Source organism: Ochotona curzoniae, unplaced genomic scaffold (genome assembly GCF_017591425.1).
Source record: "Ochotona curzoniae isolate NIBS_2020 unplaced genomic scaffold, NIBS_Ocur_1.0 contig_4909, whole genome shotgun sequence".
NCBI lineage: Eukaryota > Metazoa > Chordata > Mammalia > Lagomorpha > Ochotonidae > Ochotona > Ochotona curzoniae.
The window spans coordinates 202,337-226,446 of NW_024466416.1; the positions used below are offsets into that span (position 1 = coordinate 202,337).

At 46.8% G+C, this 24,110-nt stretch overlaps 1 protein-coding gene across 1 annotated transcript in view; it reads right to left on the reverse strand.

Moving 5' to 3' along the window:
• ARHGEF11 (Rho guanine nucleotide exchange factor 11) overlaps positions 1–24,110 on the reverse strand; it is a 129,623-nt gene that overhangs the window by 5,693 nt on the left and 99,820 nt on the right. The window contains exons 14-35 of the mRNA XM_040988529.1: positions 23,198–23,296; positions 21,732–21,774; positions 20,572–20,668; positions 20,295–20,417; positions 17,821–17,844; positions 16,361–16,505; positions 15,971–16,067; positions 15,184–15,213; positions 12,272–12,398; positions 8,004–8,183; positions 7,869–7,916; positions 7,484–7,671; positions 7,052–7,198; positions 6,669–6,748; positions 6,389–6,514; positions 5,783–5,900; positions 4,783–4,961; positions 4,218–4,293; positions 3,826–3,993; positions 2,034–2,124; positions 1,205–1,330; positions 719–780 (exon numbers count right to left, since the gene is read on the reverse strand). Of these exons, the coding sequence (XP_040844463.1) occupies positions 719–780; positions 1,205–1,330; positions 2,034–2,124; positions 3,826–3,993; positions 4,218–4,293; positions 4,783–4,961; positions 5,783–5,900; positions 6,389–6,514; positions 6,669–6,748; positions 7,052–7,198; positions 7,484–7,671; positions 7,869–7,916; positions 8,004–8,183; positions 12,272–12,398; positions 15,184–15,213; positions 15,971–16,067; positions 16,361–16,505; positions 17,821–17,844; positions 20,295–20,417; positions 20,572–20,668; positions 21,732–21,774; positions 23,198–23,296 (2,374 nt within the window). The remainder of the gene's footprint in view (positions 1–718; positions 781–1,204; positions 1,331–2,033; positions 2,125–3,825; positions 3,994–4,217; positions 4,294–4,782; positions 4,962–5,782; positions 5,901–6,388; positions 6,515–6,668; positions 6,749–7,051; positions 7,199–7,483; positions 7,672–7,868; positions 7,917–8,003; positions 8,184–12,271; positions 12,399–15,183; positions 15,214–15,970; positions 16,068–16,360; positions 16,506–17,820; positions 17,845–20,294; positions 20,418–20,571; positions 20,669–21,731; positions 21,775–23,197; positions 23,297–24,110) is intronic.

The following is a 24,110-nucleotide window of genomic DNA, read 5'->3' on the forward strand; positions in this document are numbered from 1 at the left end:
AATCAGACACATGTATGGGAGGAGGCTGGCTTTGGATCCAAGGGGCTGAGTCATTCTGCAAATGCTTCCTGAGCACCCAGTGGCCAGACACTGGCCCAGGATCTTTGTACACATCAGTAAACAATATGAAGATCTGTATCCTTGTGGGGCTTTAACTTGACTGCAGGGACAGAGAGAGGCAACAAATGAGTAAACAGTGTTGCCTGTAAATAAGTGGTCAGTGCTGTGGGAAACAGAATAAGGCACAAGTATCAGGTGGCATGATCAGAGAAGGCAGTGCTGAAAATGGGACACTGGAACAAAATCTGGAAGGGGTGTATAGCCAGGAAGTAGAAAGTAAACAGAATAGAGATGCAGTCAGAAGCCTGGGATCCTTGAGTGACTTTTACATAAAAATTTCCAATGAGAATCGTGTTTGAGGACCAGCTCTCCATTCCAGCCCAGTAACTGTGCCTGAAACCCTGAGCTCCTCCATCCCCTGTGCTTGCTGTTCTCAAAGTCTCTGCATCCCCATCCCCCACCATAACCCCTGGCCTCAGCTGAATGGCGCTTCTCTTCCTTCACTGTCAATCCTGCCATGCAGACAAGTGAGCGAGGGCACACTCCGAAGCCTGTTCTGCTGCCGGGTTCTTTCTACCCTATCCCCATTTTATTCTCTAATCTTTTTCACTCTGGGCCTGATGGATCTTTTTCCTCCCATACATTTCAGGGGACTTACCTCCCAGTGGCTCCTCTGTCTCTGTTTCACTGTGGAACACTTCGGAGTCATCCAGGTCTAACCTGAGGGAGTAACCAAATGTGAGACAATGTCATAAAATTCTATCCTGGGTTCCCCACCAAAATGGACAATGAAGGAGTAGGGTTCAGGAAAAGGGAGTGTCAGCCCTTATATCCTGCCTGATCTGGCTGGCAACCTGGAGAAGAGAGACCCTTGACTTAGCTTCTCTAGTCCCTTTCTTACACCCCCTGCTCCAGTACAGGTGCAGTCTTTGTGCCAGCCAAGTGGAAGGCTGTGGGGAGACAGTACACAGGGACAGAAGACAGAGAAGTGTCTTGACTCCATCTGCTGGAGTCTGGAGCTGTCCAATTCCCCACCAGCATTTTCCATGGAGGCTGCCTATCCTGGGGTCCACGGCTTAGAAGCCAGAAATAGGAGGCTTGGGGTGCAGGCCACACACAGGGGCTGAAGGAGTAAGTATTGCACCTGCTGGGTGTGGGATCCTGGTGGGCTTGTTCCTGGGGACCTGGGACTGGGGCACGGGTGGGTGCTGGAGCAGCTCCAGGGTGCCTGGTTGCGTGTTGCACAGCCTCTTCTAAGAGCTCCATCCACCTGTTGCTCAGCAAGAAGAGAGAGTTGGTGGTGAGAATGAGAGCAAACACAGACTTCTTTCCCTGCAGACCTGCCGCTCTAGAGCTTTAAGGCTTCTCCACCCGGCCCAAAGACCTCGCTGCAGATTCCCCCCTTCCCTCCTAGTTTCACTAGCTTCTCCCTTGGGGTTACATGGCTTGTGGCGACCATGACTGAACACCAACCTTCTGTTATGCCCTGTGCTAAGCCCTCTATATGTCTTCTCTCTCCAAATACTTCCCTAAGAGGTAGCATTTTCCACATTCCACAGACGAAGACCCTGAGGGTGAGACATTGTCTGACTTGACTTACTTTCCTTCATTGAGCCATATCGCTGCTGTCAGGGAACATGCAGGTAGGGAGGAGGGGCCTTGGAGGCAAAGGTCTGAGAAGCACGGGTAGATGTAACAGGTTTGGTGGGGACGGGAGTGGGCAGAAGGGAAAGCAGCAGTGGTGGTGGCTGCTAGTCTTCGGGGGCTCACTCTCTTTGGAACAGGCCTGGTCGAAGGGTTGGGATGGTGATCCCTTCATGGCTTCTTCATGCTTGTCCTGTCTCCGTCTCCCTTCCTGGTCACCTGTCAGGGACTACTGTGGGGCCCAGCCCGAGTCTCACTACACATCATTTTCATACACACCACCCTGGTCCCAAGGGAACAGCAGTTATACAGGACCCCTCTGTTCTCACGTGTTCTTGTCTGATGACGTCAATGCAACCAGCTCATAGATTTGGGGTGGCCCCAGCTCAGAGGTACAGATGATGAAGAAAGCTCGTTTATCTATGAGGGGAAAGGAAGACAGAAAGTCTGAACTGAAGATGGTATGTGTGACTGCAGTCTGGGCCGAGCACAGAGTGTGGATCTGAAGCTCTGACCCTCAGCACAGATGAAAAGTACTGAATGAGACAGACCTGAGTCTTCAGAACTACCAGGGACCCGCTGCAGAAGGGACAGAAGCAATCCTGGGACTACTAACATCACTCGTCACAGGCCCCCCATCACCCTTTGCCCTAATAACAATGATGTCTGGGGGCCAGTGTTGTGTGCCCTGGGTAAAGCTGTTACTTAGAATGCCAGCATCCCATGTAGGTACTGGTTTAAGTTCTGACGGCTCCATTTCCAATCCAACTTTCTGCTAATGCACTTGGGAAAGTAGCAAAAGATGACCAAGTCCTTGGGCTCTGTCACCCATGGGAGATGGTACATGGATTTGGACTGCCCCAATAAAGATCACTGGGTCATTTGGAGAATGAACAAGTCGATAGAAGATTCTCTTTCTCTCTCCATTCTTCCCTCCCTCCCTCTTTGTAAACTACATTAAAGAAAAAAAAAAAAAAAAAAAGATTTGGGCCTGGTGTAGCAACCTAGTGGGGCTAAACTCCTCGCCGTGCACACACTGGGATTCCATATGGGCATTGGTTTAATTCTGGTGGCTCCACTTCCCATCTAGCTCCCTTCCCTGCCTGTGGCCTGGGAAAGCAGTGGAGAACAGCCCAAAGCCTTGGGAGCCTGCATCTGTGTGGGAGACCTGGAAGAAGCTCTGGCCATTGTGGCCACTTGGAGAGTGAATCATCAGATGGAAGATCTTCCTCTCTGTCTCTCCTAATCTCTGTATATCTGACTTTCCAATAAAAATAAATATTGGAAACTAAAATAAAATATTGGAAAGTCAGATATACAGAGAGGAGGAGAGACAGAGAGGAAGATCTTCCATCCTCCTGTTCACCCCTGCCAAACGGTTCTAACAACTTGAGCTGAGTCGATCCGAAGCCAGGAGCCAGGAGCCAGGAGCCAGGAGCTTCTCCCAAATCTCCCACACAGGTGCAAGGTCCCAAGGCTTTGGGCCATCCTCTGCTACTTTGCCAGACCACACACAGAACCAGGCCCACAAATAAATGTTAAAAAACAAAATAAAACAAAATCCCCAAACAAAACCAACCAACCAAACGAAAAACAAAACAAAACAAAAAAACAAAAAATGGTGATGGCTGACATGCATGTGGTACAGGTTAGTAAAAATGTTTTTCCCAACCACCACACTTTCTGACCCCCTTATCTTTCCCTGAAGCACCTATGCCTGCTGTACTTAGTCTGGACTGTGGGTGCTGCAGCCCTTCATATCCAAGCTCTGCCCAGGAAACTCACAGCAAGAGGGCTTGTCTTGCTACTGCTGCCTAATCCTGCAACATCCTTAGCCTTCCTGGGTGTTTCCACCTACTGTCCAAGCCAGCACTATCCTTGAGGGATGACGACAAACTACCTTCCCAACTCCAGGTTGTCTATCTTCATCTTGATCCCTCCTCTACTTTCCTCTCATTCCACTGGATCTCAGACGACATCCTCTTGTTTTGACTGGGTCAGGACAGGGGGAAATGAAGCCAAGTGGACATGGGTCCTAAAAGGCCCCAGGCTGGTTTCCATAACCATGCTCAATGGATACAAGTTACAGTAACCGAACGAACACCCAAAGACCTAGGGTACCTGTGGCCACGGAGCGGATGAGTACGGCATTGAGCTTGAGCACGGGGCTGAAAGTCTGTTTGCTATCCGTGGAGCCCACGGCAGTCTTGCTGTGGCACTTCAGCAGCAGCTTTTCGTCCTGTTTCTGCAGCAGCACCAGCAGGTCCTCCAGGAGCAGCACATGCAGGTCTGGAGGGTGGTGGTAGGCAGGCCCTGCTGTCCACTCAGCACTCATCAGTACAGTGGGGAGCACCAGCTGTCTGAGGCCTGTCCCCAGAGCCTAGTGACCCAACTCTTTTCTCTCTGGACACTTTACTGTTTATCTCATTACAGTATCAGGGCCCAAGGCTCAAGGAAGAATCTGGGTCCCATCCTCCATAGACCCTGTCCCATTAACAGCCCTGGATACATACCCAAGGTCTTGTCCTTGCTGATCCTCCAGGTCAGAGGTCCCTCATGAATCATCTTCCTGGTTGTAAGGTCCAGGCTCTGTTAAATAGAGACCATCACTCATTCACTCAACAAACATTTGAGAACTGCCTACACTAGACATTGTGCTAAGGTGCTGGAATCGGCTTTGAATAAGAGCTTGGGCCTTCCACATTGGTGGGGGATACAAAGTAGAAAGGCAGTGAGGAAGTCCTGTGTCCTGTACTATGCTGGGAATATATCAGCGACTCTGACTTGGGTCTCCCAGGCATTCCATCACAGACCTCCCCAAGACTGATTTTCTGGCCCATCCTTCCAGTTTTGTTCTCTGCCAAGCATCTTTCAGTTAGCTTCAAGTCCTATCCTTCAGGCCGAGTGCTGACACCTAGCCTTTCTCAGTGGGGCTATCTGCCTCTGTCTTTCTGGGAATGAGGTGCTAATACAGAATGCGCTAGCCTATTACAGACACTCCATGTCTCATATCTCCAAGACTCTCCTTAGGGTGCCCTGGAAGTGTGTGAAGGGTTAACTGCTGCAGCCTCTGCCTACCTTGAATTCTGCTGCCAGAGGGTTGTTGGCCCTCTCCAGGGCAGTGGCATCCAGGCGTTTCTGATAGCCCTCTAAACGGTGCCGGTTCTCTGTCTGCTTGACTGCTTCATTCACGTACTTGAGAATCTCCCGGCACTGGTCCCGAGCCCGGCACAGCTTCTCATGCTCAGAGGTGCCACCTACAAATATGGCAGAGTTGACTATTAGGGGTTCCTACCTGAGAAGTCCACCTCAGGGCCAGATACTACCTGCCTGTTCAGATAAGTGGTAACTGTCTTGCCTTAAACGAGCAGGCAGAGGTAGAGGACAGCCACCGCTGTCCAGCTGAGGACCTTAAGTGGTAGAGTTAACTTCTGCTGAGCACCCTTGGGTTTCACCGCACTGCTCAGACAATACTGAGAATCCTTAGGGATCACTGGTTAGTCACAACCAGCTGTACAGCTGGAGGAACAGCAACAGGGACAGGGGCAGGGCAAGGATTATGGTGCCTCTTGGATAACCTGTGCAAAACAGGTTGAGGTTCCTCATACCTCTCTGACCCGGTTACACACTTGAGGGCAGCACAGGGCCCTAGGACAGCACAGGGCCCTGTGACAGCAACAGCCTCAGTTCAACCCCTCAGTCAGCCTGATTCCCACTCCTCTCACTTTCACCACTTATGGTCCTGTCTTGTGTGTACTGCACAGAGACTGAAGTTCGCTCGCAGCTCAAGGTGTGAGACCATGCCCATCACAGGAGCTGAGTGGCTGAGAGCCAGGTTGTGCTTTCCTCATGTGCAGAGGACCCACAGAAGCTAGCAGTGACCCTGACTTCTCCTACCGAGCACCTTGCACTGTTCCAAGCCTAAATACAATTGCTTTTCACTTGACGCACATAACAAGGTAAGGATGAGGACACTGAAGACCACAGAGGCCCATGGGGCTATAGTCACAGAGAAGAGCCAGAGGCCTTTGAAAGGAGGTCTGTTGTGACCCACTTGAGCCCCTCCCCAGGTCCCTACCCTCTGTGTGCTTGATGACATTCTCCAGCAGCAGGGGGTACTTGGTGAGCCGCTGCATCTCCGAGATGATAAGGTCTCTAAGCTGCAGCCTTCGGCACTGAGGGTGGCTCTCAGCCTCCTAGGTGGGTAGAGGGGGGACAAACCAAGGAAGGCTTTAGCTTATAGTTAGGAGCTGGCCTGAGGGCTCAGGTCCAAGGTGGATGTGAAAATTGCAGATGTGTCCTAGCCCCATTCAGGGCATTTAATCAACAGTGAAGGTACTTTTTCCATAAATACTTAAGGCTGGTGGTTTCAAGGCAACAACACCCAAGAAAAGGATATGGTCAAAAGAGAGGGCAGTTATCATTGCTATTCTATAGACAATGCCACTGAGCTCCATCTAAGTGCACACAGGTGGGTGAACCAGCCTTCTGAATGCTGGTCCAGCACTTCTCTCTGTGAACATCTCCAGCCCTTGAGTATCGATGCTTTGGGAGAGCTTATGTGGGGAAGGTGCAAATGATAGAAGAACTGCTGTTACAGACAGAAGATGTTTTCGGCCAGAGGGAGGGAGTTCAGGTGAAGTTGATGGAGACGAGGGAAGGCTGAGGCAGGCCAAGGACACACCTGCATGAAGAGCTGGAACCGGCTCTCCTTGCGCTGCTTGGTCTTGATCAGTTCCAAGGCTATGGACTGATAGGAACAGAACTGTGCAGCCACCTGCTGGAGCTCCTCTCGGGCAGCTCCATCAAACTGAGGAGACAGAATGAACACCAGTCCAAGCATCACACTTCTGCCTGGGACCAGTCCCCACTTACCCTTTTCCAGGCTAAATTCCCTAGTCTTGGGTAATAGAACCACACCTCCTCTAATCTCCACGGGCCAAGTGACAAAGCTGGGACCGTACCCGAGACAGCATGAGATCACTGATCCCTCGGATGATTGGACCCTCCTCCCGGAGCCTCTTCATCGCTTCACACAAAGAATCTGGGATAAGGGGAAAAAATAGAGAAATGTCTGGGATTGAGCTATATTGCCAGAACCTTTGTGGTGGTGAGAAAAAAAAACAAAAACAAAAAAAAAAACCTTTGACAAAAGTTCCATGGAAGGGTCTAGAAACCATTTGATTTTTGGGACAAACTTTAGTGGTTTTAGGTTGCCCACTAACTTTTCTTTCACCAGGAGGGGTGACAGGGTTATCTACCCAGGGAGGCCCTGGCAGATGGGTCAAATGGGAACAGAAAGGTGAAGGCTGGCAGGGGAGGTGCTGGAAGAGCACAGGCTCCTTACTGTGAATCTCTATGAGCTCAGGCAGGTTAGGAAAGAGCCGGGCCAGCTCATCCCGTGGCATCAGGTTCTCCTTCTTCATACGTTGGTAGAAGATGAGGTCCAGAACCCGGAGTGTGCGCAGGTGGGAAGCTTCGGTCACAAACAACTCTGAGTGGTGGTTGTGACAGAGGGACAAAAGTGAGTACCTCCAGTCACTCTCCTAGTCCCCATATCATCCTCTTTTTGGAGGACCTGGAGTGCTGGTTTCAGATTATACCAAAGGTCACAGAAGTAGAATTACAGAAACAGGTCCCATGGACTTTGTACTACTTCTATCTATCTATCTATTTATTAGTTACTTACTTACTGCTCCTATTTACTTGGCTCCCACCCTCCATGTCTGTGGCATCCCAGACCTGTGTCCACACAAGTGTGAAAGGAATATATTCTTACCATTGATAACTTCCTGCCGGTCAATCTCCCTCTGGGTCAGCCCAGCCACCACGTCCTTGCCCACTGTATGTTGCCAGTTTTGGGCATCTGGCTCTGGCTCAAGGTCAGACAGCTGGCCCAGATCATCCTCGAGGAGATGGGGAAGGAGCACATCGGTGCAGAACCCCAAGTTGGGGGACTCAATGCTCCTGAAGAAAAACAGGTAGCTCAGCTTCACTGAGAAAAACTCTCACATAGGCCTACCTCTCCCTCCTCTACCCACGCAAAGCCAATGGGCCCCGAGGCAGAGCGGCATTCTTAGTCAGCTGCTCGGTGGTGGGAGGGGCAGCCAGGTACCAACAGGATGTAGACATAGTCAACAGAGGGACCCTGTTCCATTACTTACCTGCGGCCCATTTTGGGGGTGAAGGGAGGGGTTGGGTTCTCAAGAGACCTGTGGAGAGAAAATTAATTCTCAGCAACCCCCTATCCTGGTCTGTCCCTAGGACATCATAGGGTGGGGCCCCTGAGCTCTGCTAACCTGGTGGACAGGCTGGAGGCAGAAGAGGAGGCTGACTGGTGGAGTCGGGTAGCTTCTGCAGCAGCATCCATGTCAACATCACTACGAGAGCGGGGCACATTCTCTGCTTTTCGAGACCGTTTCATCTCTTCCCGGCCCTTGAGGCTCTCAGAGCGGCCCAGGCGAATCTCTGAGCGTGAGCTGTAGAAAGGGACACATTCAGGCTGGTCTTTATCTGCTGCCCTTTCTCAAGATGACTCGTTGCTGTGGGTTCCACCCTCCACCCCCTACAGTGCTAAGAAATCCAAATGTAGAGAATGTAGAAGTGTCTCAGTGACAAACCACTCCTGTTGCTGTACCCAGGCACGCCAACAAGGCACTCCACAAATTGCTCCCTCCCCCCACCCTCTCTTAGTAGGTAGGGTCTCTCACGTTCCTCTTTGACGTGTTGGGAAAGGGTCCCATTAGGAAGATGAAATCTTGGCCTGTAACCCCACACTCCTTTCAGGCAAGCTGTGGCTATCACAGGCCCCACTAAGGACTATAGGCCCCAGCTCCCTGTCCCTGGGGCCCTCTGGTAGCCAATATGTCTTGCCTCTACTTTGGAACGAACCAGTCACGTCCCTCAATTTTGAGACAGGGAGCTGGAAGAAGCAGTATAGCTGCCTGGAATATGATCTAAATATCCACAGGAACATAGGTTTGGCTCCTCTTGCTCTGAAGGTAAATAGACTCCTTGTCTAGATCAGGCTCAAATGGGTTTTGGGAGCAAAGGCTGACCTCGGTTGACCTATAGCTCACTATATGCTTACTCATTACATATTCTCATGTTAACTGGCACACCTGCTAGCTACCCTGACAGGAAACTCAGATCATATAGAGTGAAAAAGGGACAGTACCTAGATTTTGAGACTATCCACATACTTTCAGAAAAACTATGGCTATCCTTCCACCTTATTACAATGTGCCTCTCCTTTTCAAGCCATGTAATGTAAAACAGTTTGGAGATGGGGCTATTCCCCTCCAAGCAGGCCTCACTGAGTTTGTGCAGTGTGTATCTGTGTGTATCTTCACTTTTTCATCAAGGTCGTCATCTTCTGTTCTCCAACGCTTCTGAATTCCTTTTAGAGGGGAAGGAAAGGACCTAGGTTCTCAGTAGTCCTCGCTGTTCAGCTCCAGTGTGACTGCTGGAGGTGGACTTTTTCCTCTTACGTGGTCTTCTCAGAGGTTAAGGATGGTCCCTACATTCACATACTCATTCTAGGATCTACAGAGCCATTACAAAAATTCTATCTTGTGTTTGGATTCCAACTCTTCTCATCGCCATGTGAATTGTGCTTGCATTCCGACTCCTCCCATCGCCATGTGAATTTTTTCCATTCTGAACAGCTCCCTCCCTAAGCTTCCATTTGGGAGGCTTGGGAGGATGTTTAAAGGAGCTAGATATGCTCTGGCTCTGCCATGCTTCTTTACTGAGCATTTCTGAGGCTTGATGAGTTGGTAATGACTGCTGTTGCTCTCGGTCACATCCGGCAGTGCATCAGCCCTGAGACACGGCATCTCTGACCTCTAGCTGCCCTGAGATGGCTCCCCCTTCTTCCCCCTGCCATGCCCTACTGTGCTGGTTCTTTGCCGACATTATTACTAATCTACATCCTGCTCTGCTTCAGGGACAACAGAAGGCCTAGAGATGTCTGCGGAGGTCTTAATAGCACAGCAGCTGCTACAGTGAGTGAGCCGGACATCCTGATCTCCATTCATCACCTCTCTCCACACCGGAGGCTCCAAAGTGGAGTACACTTCCTGAGATTCTGAGGGTTTGTCCAGCAGAGTCAGAATGCATAATGCTGACTGACCCCCTACTGAACTTATCATTACCTAGAAATCTGCTAAAACAATTTCAACCCAGGCTAATTTAAAACACTTTCACCAGTTTCTGTAGTGAACCACTTTAGCCCCAGGACAAACCTCCTCAGTGGGGGGCTGCTGGGGCTGCAGAACTGTCCTTCAAGTGCAAAGGCAGTTAAGATCCCTACCAAGAAGTAATGCAAATGATCCACCCCTGGGCAAGCATTCCTATGGTTTTGCCTTCTAGAATTGAGGGTATCATCTTACATTTGTGGAGTGTCTACATCCTCTAACCCATAATACTGTTAACTCTATTTTTTAAGATTTTTTAAAAAAATCTATTTAAAGGCAGAGTTATCAGACAAAGACACAGAGCTTTCATCTCCTGGTTTACTCCCCAAATGCTGGCAACAACTACATCTGGATTAGCCCGAAGCCAGGAGCCTGGACTCCAGCTGGGTCTCCCACAAAACAGACAGGGGCCCAAGCATTTGAGTATCATTTGCTGCCTTCCAGGATGCATTAGCAAGGAAGCTGGATCTGGATCGGGGCGGCTCTCTAGCACTCAAATCAGAGCTCTGATACGGAATGTAGCAGTTCCAAGTAGTGACTTAACCTGCTGTACCACTACGCTTGCCCCTACTAATACTATTTATCCCAAGATAATCCACGAGTTTATATGATCAAATCTAAGTCTTCTGCTGAAAGTAGTATGAAGATCTGGTGAATGTCTTTGGGCAAATCTAACTTACAATGCCAAGAGTGCAATTAGGTTAATGATCTTGAATATTTTCTCAAAATGTTAATGATGTCTTATAATTTTAAAATATTCACTGTAAGACTATGACTACTGCAACAATCATGTAATTTGTGTATTTACTCTACCCACCGATTTAGAACTCCATCTCTCCCCACAGTACAAATCTAACTTACTGCCCCTAAATCTGTCAGTTCTCACTAAGGCCAGTTCTTTTTTAACATAAAGCCTTAATATAAATAGAGGAATGAACATGAATTCAAGTAGGAGCATCTAACCTAGAGTTTGACAGTTATTTCAAAGGTAAAATGGCTGCAACATCTACCCAGGCTGCTACATAATGACTTGCTCGTGCTGCCTCAGGGGCTTTTGGAGTTCAAGTTATACAAGAATTATTTTCCTATGCAATATCACACTATTATTCCTCCAGAGTGACCTGAAGGATGTTTTGACTATCAACAATCTTTACATTAAAATGTAGGCTGCAGAATTCAAAACATGACTTGATTATCACTGTGTCACATTCACAGTCAAGCAAAGAAACTCAAAAGTGTGTTGTAATACCAGCAAGGATTCCAGTCAGAGCCTAACAAGATGGGTTTGATGCTGTCACACTACGGCTTAAGTCACGGCCTACAGTGCTGGCATCACATATGAGCACCAGTTTGTTTTGGTTGCTTCATTTAAAATCCAGCTCCTAGGCCTGGCGGTGTAGCCTAGTGGCTTAATTCCTCGCCTTGAATGTGCCGGGATCCCATATGGGTGCCAGTTCTAATTCTGGCAGCCCCGCTTCCCATCCAGTTTCCTGCTTGTGGCCTGGGGAAGCAGTCGAGGACAGCTCAAAGCCTTGGGACCCTGCACCTGTTCTGGAGACCTGGAAGAGGTCCTGGGCTCTTGGCTTTGAATTGGCTCAGCACTTGGCTATTGCGCTCACTTGGGAGTGAATTATCGGACGGAAGATCTTCCTCTCTGTCTCTCCTTCTCTCAGTATATCTGACCTTGCGATAGAAAAATAAATAAATCTTTCAAAAAAAAAATCAGGCTTCCTGCTAACGTGCTTAATAAAGAATACAAGATGGCTAATTGTTTGGGCCCACAGCTTTAGCCTGGCCTAGCCTCAGCTATTATGGCCATTTTGGGACTGAACCAATGGATGTAAGATCAATTTAAATATATCTCAGAAAAAGAACCTGACCAGACATAAACAGATTCAACTTCCCTTTCCTCCTGAGAAGGGAAGGAAGTTTGTTATGAGTCCATCAATTTTGTATCTGTTGGGTATACCTGGAGCTTATAGACACTGCCTCATCTATTAACTCTTATTTTCTAGGACTTCTCTCTGTTCCCCTTTAGACTTTCCTTAATCCCTGTCCTTTAGGGTTTCTTTTTCAGTTGCCTTATAATATAATTTAGTTCAATTTTGAGATGCAGGTTAGTAATAGGACTAAATCCAAAGAAAACTGTAAAAGCCTATCCTCTTGCTCTTCCATTGGCCTCATTTCCAATACATGATGAGGGTGTCTTCTGAGGCATCAAGGGTGGGCAGCTGGGGAGATAGTTCTATTAAGTGAGAGCTATATTGTTTAGCAGGGAAGGTAAAGTGGCCAGAAAGAGTCCCTAGCACCAAACTCTGTCCATGTTCTTCTCCCCAAGCAGCTGGCAAGCCCTACCCAGTCACTGCTACCTGTCGCTTTCCAGCAGGTCCTCAGGAAAGCTTCCTGTGGAGAGTCGCTGTGTCCCGGGTTCTGGGGCGTCATACTGCTGGCTGTTCTCAAAGTGTTGAATGATGTTTCTCACATTGCCTGGTTTGACTGGAGGCAAGAAGGAAATGAAGGGTACTATGCCTTCTGTTCAGGGATCGCTTTTCCAGCCCTTACTCCCCGCTAGCCCAGAAGACAGAGCAATAAGCAAGCATGGATGAGAACAGCAGGAAAATCAAGCGGCATGGATCTGGTCCTGTCCTGGCCCTTCTACGACTGTGCTGTGTGGCCTTGGATGGCCACTCTACCATCCTATGTCCACTTCTTCCTCATGTGCAAAACTGAAAGATTTTGAAGCCCATTTTCCATGGAACTATTTTTTGGATATTATGATCTTTATTAAATGATATTTCTGCTCACAGAAACATGATTAGGTTTTTAAGAGCCATGTACTAGCTAAAATAATTAAAGAACAACAACTGGTGTGTTGTCAAATCAGACTTGTTCAAGTTTCTATTATTTTTAGAGTTCATTAGTTTGGTTTTTCCCTGATTCTCCTTCCTGATCTTTCTAACCCCTCAGGTGTCCATCAATAAAGAAGCAAACCCTTTATACCAGTGAGGGGAATGGAGGAGCAACAGAGCAGATGTCACTCTGCCAAATTCCAGACACTTTTTGAAAATGAAGACAGCTCTTCTTGTTCAAAGAGAAGAGAAATTCAAAGAGCAAAGGCACAGATGGTATAGCTTAGAGATGCTGAGAAGAGAACCCAGACCTCGGGTTTCCACAGCTTTCAGCATGACAAAGGGAGATTGGTTCATCTTAATTCACCTAGCTCATCTCTGAGTCCAGCTATGTTAGAACAGGGGCTGGGCCAGAAATACTGCTTTGCCTGGGACCAGCGGGAACTGGGGAGGTTCTAGGTCCTTACCTAAGCCGCACCAACAAAGTCTGCAGCGGCTTTACAGACTCTGTTATCCACATACAGAAACCTACAAACCTCCCTGTCCCGAAACCTGCCTTTCAAAACAGTCTAAGCTGGAAGAACTGAAAAATGTTATCTGCTCTCCTCAAAGTTTACATTTCCACATCTCTGAGGAGGCCAAAGTAATGTTTTGCTTAAACTACACCAGAGTTTCTATGCATGTTTCAGGAGTTGGGCTCCCATCAGCTTCATTCTGGACATTAGAACTAGATCTGCTTGCCTGCACTGAATGGACCTCTGGGCCATGGAGCTATGGCAGACACCAGGCTCAGCTGTGCAGCCACAGTCCCAAGCTATCCTGGCTGGGTGACAATGTGAGAGCCTGGGAGCATTCTATTATTGAAAGTCATCAAACTGAGTCTGCTGTTCCTTTTCTTTTGGCCATGTGGAAAATGCCCAACAGTATTTACATAGTTCTAGCTTAGCTACAGGAAGACATAGTACTAAGATCTAGTTCAACAGAATGACCCAAAGTAATGGGGAAAATAGGCAAAAGGGAGCATATTTTCCAAGAGTGAAGTTTCACTAACAGTCTTTGTTCTATTTTAGTCTATGAATGACAATGGAACTAAATAAAAGTGAACTATATGCTATTATCAATCGGATACCTCACTAACACACAGGTAACAGCTACCAATCCGAAAAGGCCAAACTTTCAATGTTAAGGTTTTCTAGCTTTGGCAAATGTTTGATCTTTAGATATGAATTTTGCTGCTGTTGTGGAAAATTGAGAACACCAATCTAAACAATTACAATGGAAAAATCTGACTCAAAGAGTTGCTGTATCTAGCATCCTTACTGTGCCCTGGCAGCAGTTAGCACGCCTCTGCCCTGGGTGCTTCTAGCCTTCTCAAGCTGAAGAGAGCTGCTCAGCCTTGGAGGCCTGCCTTGGCCTCAGGTCTTCCCGGGGAGGGTGGACAAGAAGTAAGATGCTAAGTGTTAGGGGAATAGGGATCATTTGTTCAAAAAATTTAAAAAAAAAAATTTTTAATGGCACGAGTCTAGAAGTATTGTCTACATAAAATAAATCCTAGTAACAGAATGATTTCCTATTGTACCTCATTGCTCTCTCTGTATTTATTGGAATGCACCCCAAAACATCACTCACTTAATTACACATATATAAACTCATTGATGGGAAATGAACCTTCTAAATCTGGGACATTTCAATCTCCAACTTCTGTGGGTCAATGGATACTATATTCATGTTTTGAATCCATAGATTCCAGAACGTATTAGATTCTCATGGCGTGCTTTAGTCATTCTATTACCTGCTATAGCCATACAACATTGGCAGGTGAAAGTCAAAGGAGAAGAAAGCCACGTTGAGGGGCTTCAGCAAAGTAGACGATATTAACAAATAAAAAATACCCAAGAGAAAAACTGTGAGAGACCCATAATTTACTAGAAGAAAAATTACCTTCACAAATAATTTCAACTGAAAATGAAAATTTGAGCTACTTCTCTATAGGATACTTCAGCTGGTGAGGGGGTCCCTTCACAGATGCAGAACCCTTGCCTCCAAAACCTCATTTCTAGAGAGGCCACACAACTTAGGAGAAGAGGCCTCAGACTATTAAGAAACAAAACAAAACAAGAACCAAAACACCTGCTAGATGGCTAGCTAAAGGGTTCTTACCAGAACCCCTAGGAAGGCCTATCTAGGATAGGAAGGTCTCTGTTCCTCAAAACCTTGGGTTAGGCTGGCAAGGTCTTATACCCAAGCATGAGGGCAGAAGCCCCCCTGGACACAGGTTTGTGACACAGAGCAGCTTTTGCAACAGGGAGGAACACACAGAGAGGGAGGGAGGAAAGGAATAGGACAGGAGAAAGGGAAGGGAAAAGAAAAGTTTTGGAGATGAAAACTCAATGCTAATGCAAAGACAAATCCAAAGAAAATGGTCCTTTTACCTTCCACAGGGGACAAAGGAATATGAAATGCTAAAAGAAAAACAAACAAAAACAAAAGTAAACCATGAAAAGTCAAATTAATATTTCAAGAGTCAAAATAAAAATTACATTAATCTGGAAAATGAAAAGGTAGTGACCAAAATCAAGGTGGATCTAGCAGGGTCCCTCCCTTCCGTCTCCCCTACAAGAGCAATTTCAGAAAGTCAGCATGTCCACACCATGCTCCCACTGATACCAGGGATTTAATATATTGGCTGGGGTTGGGGAAAAGAGCAACAATTTACAGACACTTGACACAGCTGGGAAGAGATTAGTGGGAATGTCAAGTGAGTTTTAGGTTATTGATAACATTAGGGAAACTGATGGCTCCCAAACTTGCTGCCCTCCCCTACTTCCACTTGAAAATCACTCAAATCCCTAATCCAGGGTCTGGGATTGCTCCCAAAGCACCGACTACAGGCCTACATGCTGCGTACAATGGATGAAAGTAAAGTAGGCATTTACTTTCAATGGGATCAATGGGGGCAATGTTCCTTCACTTGGATGTTCAGAGTCTATTACTGGCTCTGAGTTCCTAGACTAAGACCCAGAGACTGGCAAGGCCGCTCTGGCTCAAACACTAACTTGTACTTCAGAGCCTGCACTAGATGTGGCAGGACAGACAGCGGCAGTGGTGAGAGGAAGCTGCAGTCTTAGAGTTGGGGCCCAGGGCTCCCAGAAGCATAGGAAGGCCCTCCACCAACAAACACGCTGGTATGTCCAAGGCTGCTGCTCCCCATATACTCACTGCTCTGGGAAGAGCTTTTGGGCTTCCCAATGTACTTGAGGATGGGGTTTCGCTTCTTGTCTTCCAAGGTATCCTTTTCTTTCTTGGAGTTGCTGCTCTGCTGAGACAAGAGACACTGGATTTGTACGAGGCCTCAATATCCAGATGTGGTTGCTAATCACTCCATCACTGGCACCAAACTAGAAAGCTGCCTCATGTTTATACCCTAAAAAGCACATTTACCTTTGGCCAGCTTTGGAAGAATGGACAGAGAGCTACTCTAGTTTGAGGGTTCTCACCTCTCCCATATCCAAAGGTAGAATGATGGTACTATTAACTGAAAAACGGCTTCTAGTCTAACTCAGCACAGAGAACGGTACAAGAGCAGCTGGGTTTTAGGGCAGTTGTCACCTTCTTGGCCTTAGGGAAGAAGGGGAGCCACTTGTCCTTGTCAGGAGCAGCCTGGGCCTTTTCTGCCGTGCTGGAGGGTCGGGCCTCTCGGAGACGGATTCCAGCATGGCTCATGTAGGTGTTGACGGCAAAGTCCATGGGGGCACTGCAAGAGAAGAACCACGCTGTGAATCAGAAAGCTAAAATTCTGCTTCCTGGTAACAGGGAGAAGGGCCAAATAAAATCCCTGCTCTAGACAATCTCCCCACAGCAATCCAGTGAAGGGGGGAAGTAGTAGTAATGGGCAAGGTATTCAAATGGAAGTCTGGGATAATCAAATGAGACGGCATGAAGAAGAAACTGGCAAGACTCCCAGGAGAATTCTTATTCTTTCTCTAAGTAGAAACTTCCCAGTGAGGGTGTGATGGTTAGTGGAAAAATAGGCCATTTTCCTAAAATGTAAGCAAATAATTCTCTGCTAGTCAAGGCATAGGCAACACTAGAGGATTGGTTGACGTCTGCAGATCTCCTGAGTACTGATGTCAGGGTGGTGCAAGGGGAAGGAAGAAACGTCACTTAGCCTCTGCTAAGGTATCCTGCTGGAAAGGAACTGTCAAGTAGCTTCCAATTGCCACAAATGAAACTGTCCAGAGCTCTGTGTTTGGAAATGTATTTGGTCTGCAATCTGGTAGGCAGATTATCCACTTTGTAGATTCAAAGCAGCAAACCTCTAGCCAGTGCTGGCTTCACTGCCTTCTTAAACAGACAACTGCCATCTTTGTGTGTGTGTGTGTGTGTGTGTGTGTGCGTGTGTATTTGGGGCATGCAGAATCATTTTAACACAGGCTTATGAGAAGCAATGACATATGAAAGAGGGTACTTCAAAAAGTTTGTTGAAAATATAATTTAAAGGCAAGTTTACTTTTGTGCAAAAATTTTTGAAGTCCATGCACCGGGGTCTTAGGAAGTTTATGAAAAAAGTATGAATTTTAACATATTGCTCAACAAAACAAACTCACCTTCTAATTCTAATTTCTTATGAATTTTCTGAAGCATCTTTATTTAAGGCTGCAGAAAATATCCTAACACATGCCAAAAAAGGGAGCTTGTTGCACCCAGTTCTCTTGTACAGTTGCTCTTAATCCAGACAGATAAAACTACAACTTGTATTTTTTTTTAAATGGCTGAAGGAAATAGGTGGTAAGGAAGCCACTGGGCTGATTTCTGTGGAAACGAGGAAGCAGGTATGGGAATTAGAAACCACCCACACCCCCAATGACCCTTGAGCATCAGGGGTTTGGATCATGACACCCATGTGCAAGGATTACAGTCACCTGGGAACAAAACTTGTACAGATCAATTCTCCTAGATGGTCCTAGAATCCTACGGACTCCCTGAAACAGGCAGAGATGGAAAGCACAGCAGCCGGGTCCCTTCCTTCCCACCTTGAAAGCTATAAATGAACCACACCATGCACTCACCTTCTGTCTTCCTCGTATTTGGACCTGGAACAAAAGAAAGAACAGATGACTCAGACTGCAAAGACAGAGGCTTATGGCCTGGGCAGAGTCTGGGAGGTGGGTAAACTCTTTCTCAGAGGAAAGGAGAAGGTTGGAAAGAGGAAGGGAGAAGTATGATAAAAGGCCAGACTCTTGCTCACAGCCACAGAACCAGCTTGGGGCTCAGTGGGTGACAGTTATTCCCTCAAGGGGTGCTAATGGCACAGAGTAATAATGACATGATTATGACAATGATGTCTTTCTAGTGAAACGAAAGAGGAATGTGGTAATACAAGCCTCTAGCTTGTTATATGTTTTTTGCTGTCTGAGATTTTGGAGAAAGAGGTTCCCTTTTGTATCTGCCTAGTACCATTACAAGGGTTGTTGTAGGGGGTTGGTGTTGTGACACAATGGGTTAAATTGCTGTTCGGGGCACTTGCATCTTATACTGGAGGGTCTGGTTCAAGATCTGACTACTCTGCTTCTGAATCAGCTTCCTGATGAATCCACCTGGGAGGCAGCAGACAATGATTCAAGTACTTGAGTCCCTGTCACCCACCTAGAAAACTTGGATGGAATTCCTGGCTCCTGGCTTCAGTCTAGCCCTAACGCAACTGTGGAGCAAATCAGTGGTTAGAAGCTGTCTGTTTTTCTGCCATTTCTGTCTCTCTATTACTATGCCTTTCAGATAAATGAACAAACATTAAAGAAAAAAAATCTAGAAAGAAGGGCTATAGCAATATTGAGGCAGGAGGAGAGAAGATGAGAAGGAAGTAACAATACCTTGAGATTAAATCCAAAGAAACCTTTTTAGAAGAGATAAATGTATATAGCAACTAATCTTTGAGTGTTCACCATGGGTCAGGATCATGCATATATGAACCCAACTAATGTAAAAATAGGCTCGGTAAGGCCCTGCCTCCATCCCCGGAATTAGCTGAGGCGGTTGATGACATCTGACTATTCAGGATATTAAAGCCCAGAAAGATTCAGGGTTTCACTGAAGGTCAGAAGGTTAAGTTTGCAAAGCATCCCTGCTCTGTGTGATGACATCTGTCTCATTCCTAGCCCAGATGTCCTTAAATGTCAGATTCATGTATGCAGCACCTACTCGGCATTCTATTTAACATGTCCAAAACAGGGCCATGATTTTCTACCTCAAAACCGTTGTCCAGGCAATTGTCCCTAAACTGAGTGTTGGTATCTTCATCCCCTTCAGTTGTATAGGTAAAAAGAAAAATCCCTGGGAACTTCCTTGCTCTTTTAGTCAAACTCCACAGTCATGGTGACTCTATCATCAAAATATACCTCTTATCTCAGAGCTCCCATTGCCTCTCCCACTCTGAGGAGCTTTCTTTAACATGTTTTCCTGTGGAGCTGCTAAGCGGACCTCCCTGTTTGGAATCTTCCATCACTATCTTGCTCAGGGCCTGGTCTAGTCTAGTGCAGTTCCAATGGTTCCCTTTCCAAGAGCAAAACCCAGAGTGGGAGTGGTTGTCCACAAGGCTCCACAGAGTTGCTCTCTTGTTCCCTCTGAATGTATCAGGTTCCCTTTCCCCATGGTTTGCTCAACCACCCTGGTTAGATTTGCAATCCATGGGCTCTGTTCTCCTGGTTCTCCTTGCTGGCTCTACTTTCTTTACCAACACTTAAGTGCTAACATACTACCCCATTCCATTTGTGTGAAGCACTGCTGTTTCCATTACAAGGTATGCTCAGTCAGGATCAGGGCTGTTTCATTCACCACTGCACCCAAAAAATGCTGAAGGTAGAGTAGTGCTTGGTACCCAACAGTGGTGCCATGAGGTTGAAGCAGCAGCAGCATTCATGGAGGCTGTAGAGCTCATCCAGTCCAACTTTGACTACTCTACAGATGAGGTCCAGTGAGATCAAATGGCTTGGCCAAGGTCACATCCTTACTTAGTGAGAAACAGTACAGAGACAAAAAACTGCTAAGCCTGGAAATGTCCCCAGAAAGCCTGTCATGTTGGGAACTGCAACACAGGCATTCTGGACATTAAGCAAATGGGTCTAGAAGAGTATAACAGGGGTTCCTGCATCTTTTTAATAAGTAACTGTAAGTTTCTGATATAATTAATAAAAACATGATTCCACTGTCTTCAGCTAATTCTAAAGGACTTTATCCACCAGAGACACACAGCACTGCTCTCACAGCAGACATGATCTCAGAGGCAAGAAGGGTAGATGTTTGGGAAGAGGGCTAGAAAGAGGCAGAGAGCTCATCACATTCCTGAAGGGCAAGGCTTGTCAAGGTCACTGAATTATAGTGGGGGGGGTCCCAGGCTTGGTAACCCCATGCATATGGGTAGACCTCTGCTTCAGAAATGCATCAGGGGAAGGACAATCAGGCAAGAAGTGCTAGAGTGAAATTAGAAAAGAAACCCCAAACCATGTCAACAATCCATGCGCAGGGAGCAGGGGCTCTGAAGACTCACAGAATATCCCCAAGGGCAGCCAGTTGCTTCTCGGCCACTTGATTCTCTCGGCAAGGGTCCCCATTCAGGTCCAGCAGGTCATTTTCACCATATAGGCTGCCCAGTCCCAGAGTGCGTTTTGTTCTAAGCCAGACACACAGAAAAGAACAAATGTACACAAGCTCTCCTCAGATGCGCACCCAAAAGGGATGAGGCAAACATATACACACACACAGGGATCAAGAAGGGGCAGGAGGTGGAGGTGCAAGGACAGAGTGTAATGAGGAGCCTCGCAAACCTGTAGTCATGGATTTGCTCCTGGATCTCTGGCATGGTTGCTGCTTGGGCATCAGAGAGGGCACTGCGGATGTCCTCACTGTTGCGCAGGCGTAAATCTGTAGTGGGAGTCAAGGGAAAGAATGGATGGGGTGCCAGGAAGGATACACTGGCTTTCTGTCCCTAGTTAGCCTAAAAGAAGTGAAGGTCTGAATTCAGGATTGGATACCTGAAGTCCAAAGTCCGTGTTAAGGAAAAAACATGTCCTGTTCTTCCTCTACTAAGAGGAGTTAATGCCACTCTCATTAGATATGCTCAGATACATTGTCCTGTGACACCAAAGTGCAGCCCTCCAATGGAGAGGGTTCATTCCATCGCACCCACCATGGCCAGCTCACAAGGATCACAAAGGTAAGCACTTCACATTCCATGAAACATCAACTCTCCAGCAGAAAGCAAGGTGTATCCCTTCTGATGACATTTAGCTTCACCCAGGTGAGAACCAGCTGCTGGGAGCAGCAAGTTCTGTTCACCCTATGACTTGTGCCCACACGTTCTCCTCCCTGAGAAGCCCCTGAAAAGTTCCTGGGCAGGTAGCTAAATTCTCTTCCCCTGTCTTGATTAGGATTTGAAGGAGCTCCAGAGTCACCCAGTTTACCAGGTCCTCACTCCAGACCAGCTGCCATCAGTATCTGTTAAGGAACTTATAACTCCACCTCAACGCTAACAACATTCCAGGAAGTCAGAATTTGAGGTAGGATAGTGTGACGTCCTGGTTTTTCATACCTATCAGGTGTGAAAATTGAGAGATTCCTAAGAGAATCTGGTGATTGATCTGGCTCTTAGAAACCCCTGATTGAGCCCAAGTGCCTCTTGGATAAATGAGGCAAATGAGGTCTGGAAAGATCATGTAAAAAGTTGTGGAAATGAGCCCAGGCCTTCTCATGACAAACTCTGAGGCCTTCCCATGACAAACTCCACCAAGCAGAGTGACTTCCCAGTCAGGCTCTGCCCCACTTGTGCTTGCCTATAAGCTATTATGCAAATTTCTGGAGGAAATGTCCTATGGAGGATACTTGCCCAAGGACAGGGGCTGTGTCCCTTCTGTCATCTGGAGGATTCTGAGAGCTCAGGACAAGAAGGACAACACCAGAAGACTTACTTGCCAGTGAGCAAACTTACCAATTTCAGCCTGTAACATCTCAGGGATCTTCACTCTCAGAGGCTAGAAGATAGAAGAGTAGGGCAGAAATGATGAGGGCATACCCTCGAGGGAAACAGACAGAGAGGAGGGATTAGCAGCCACTGTTATGTCCTTTTTTGCCAACATCTACCCACCCTCCTTTCATCAGTGTATATCTAAACTCTAGGCCAAAGTTTATGGGAAATAAAACATAAAGCTACAGGAAAAGTTGGGACAGGAAAAGTCCCCGCCTTGCATGTGCCAGGAGCATATATGGGCATTTGTTCATGTCCCAACTGCTTCATTTCCCTTCTAGCTCCTGGTCTGTGGTCTGGGAAAGCAGTACAGGATGGCCTAAAGCCTGGGGACCCTGCACCTGTGTGGGAGACCCAGAAGAAGCTCCAGGCTCCTGGCTTTGGTTCAGCTCAGTTTCAGCCACTGTGGCCACTTGGGGAGTGAACCAGTGGACATAAGATCTTTCTGTCTCTCTTCTTGGCAAATATGCCTTTCCAGTAAAAATAAATAAATCTTAGTAAAAGAAAAGTTGGGCCTGCCAGTGAGGTTTTCCACTCTTATTTCTAGATCAGAGACTAAAGAATAGACATGCTTTTCCAAAAAGTGGGCAGGTGATAATTTAGCAGGAAGGGAGAAACCTTTACCAGGCTATCTGATGGGCTCTCCCTCCTCTTTATTACCAAAAAGAAAGCAGCTTTAATGTCACCTAGTCTCACAATTAATCTGGTGTTCTGGCTTTTGCCTTCTAAGGCCCTGACCCCTGGGGCTCTAAAACAGAGAACTGGCAGCTCTACATCTGTACTCAAGCCCTATTTAATACAAAAATCTTGAGGCAAATCAGTTTTCCCCAATCTCACTAGCTCTAATAACTCACCACCAGAAAAAAAAAAGCCATTTGGAATTTTAGTTTAGTTGATCAGATCGGGAAGCCAAGGAAGGAACTGCTGCTACAGCTTTGCAGGAGCACTCTTGCCAACAAAATTCTGGAAACACTTGGGAACACCAAGTTCCAGACAACACCAAGTGTGCACCTGTTCCAGGCACCATGGGGGTCTTCCCATGTCTGACTCCTGCCTCTACGCAGTTAAGTCAGGCAGAACTTCAGACACCTGGGTGCTCCATCCACACACTCATCCGGATCCTCTGATGTCTCTGAGCCTGCTTTTCTTCATCCTAGGGATGGGCAAGGCAGGGAAGGATGCGGGAAACCATGGCATTGGTTCTTCAGGAGAGAGCAAATAGATTTGGGGACAATCCCTTTCTTTCTCCATTTTGTAGAAAAGCAATGTGTATAGAAAAAGCACAGCTAGAAATACAGTCCAGGAAATCTTAATCCCTGAACCAAGATTTTTCTTCTCCATGTGGCCTAAACGTTTTGCTTAGTTTTCCTTTGTCTCCAAGAGGTCCAAAAAGTACAGTAAAATCGTAACTCATTCTATGACTGCCTTACCGCATTTTTCTCCAGGAAGATACTCCAGATGTCTTTTCCCAAACTTCGGGAATCCTTGGGGTATGTCTTCTGATACACTTCTGCACACAAGTAAAAAAGCTAGGGAAAGAGAGCAACTAGTTAGAGCAGTGGTTCTCAACCAGGGGTGATTCTGACTCTGAGGAGACACTTTTTAGGCATCATGACTACTAAGAAGTACTGGCATCTAATGGCCAAAGTCCTCGAATACACTCAACACCCAAAATGCTAAGTACTATCTACCACAACTGAATAATCTGACCTAAAATGCCAACAATGCTGAGGCTGACAATGCCTGCTTGGAATGTTTCAGACACCTGTGGTGAGAAAAGCCCTAGCCCTTTCCCCAGCCCTCATTCCTTGACTGGCTCCTTCACTTGTTTAATCTTACCAGTGACCTGTTCATCTATTGATTTCCACGGGTTCATGCTTTATTTTTCTTAATGACATGTCATGTCTTTACTCAGGAATGTTTCTGAGATCCTAGCAATTGGGACTTAAACACAGGTGTTCAACAAATACCTGTTGAACAAGTTCATTCTGGCATCTAATAGTGGTAGAGCATTGCATGCCTGGGGCATGAAGTTTATTTTGAAAACTACACCACAGCCTTTTTTTAAATTTCCCTTTTCCCTTCTTCCTTTTTTTAAACAGCTAAGTAGAATGTATGGCTCTGAGTACTGCCAAGGGTACTCCGGTTTCCACCCCCTCACATTCTTTCTTGTCATCACCTATAAACTGGGACCTCTTACAGTCTTGCTCTGTGCTGAGCTTTCTTGCAGTTACTCTGTATATTTTCAAGGGCTGATTCCCTACTCTGCAGCCACCTTCACTCAGAAAATCCCAGAAAAGTTCACCTTTATGCTGATAATTTTCCTGGTCTGGCTCTTCTGCT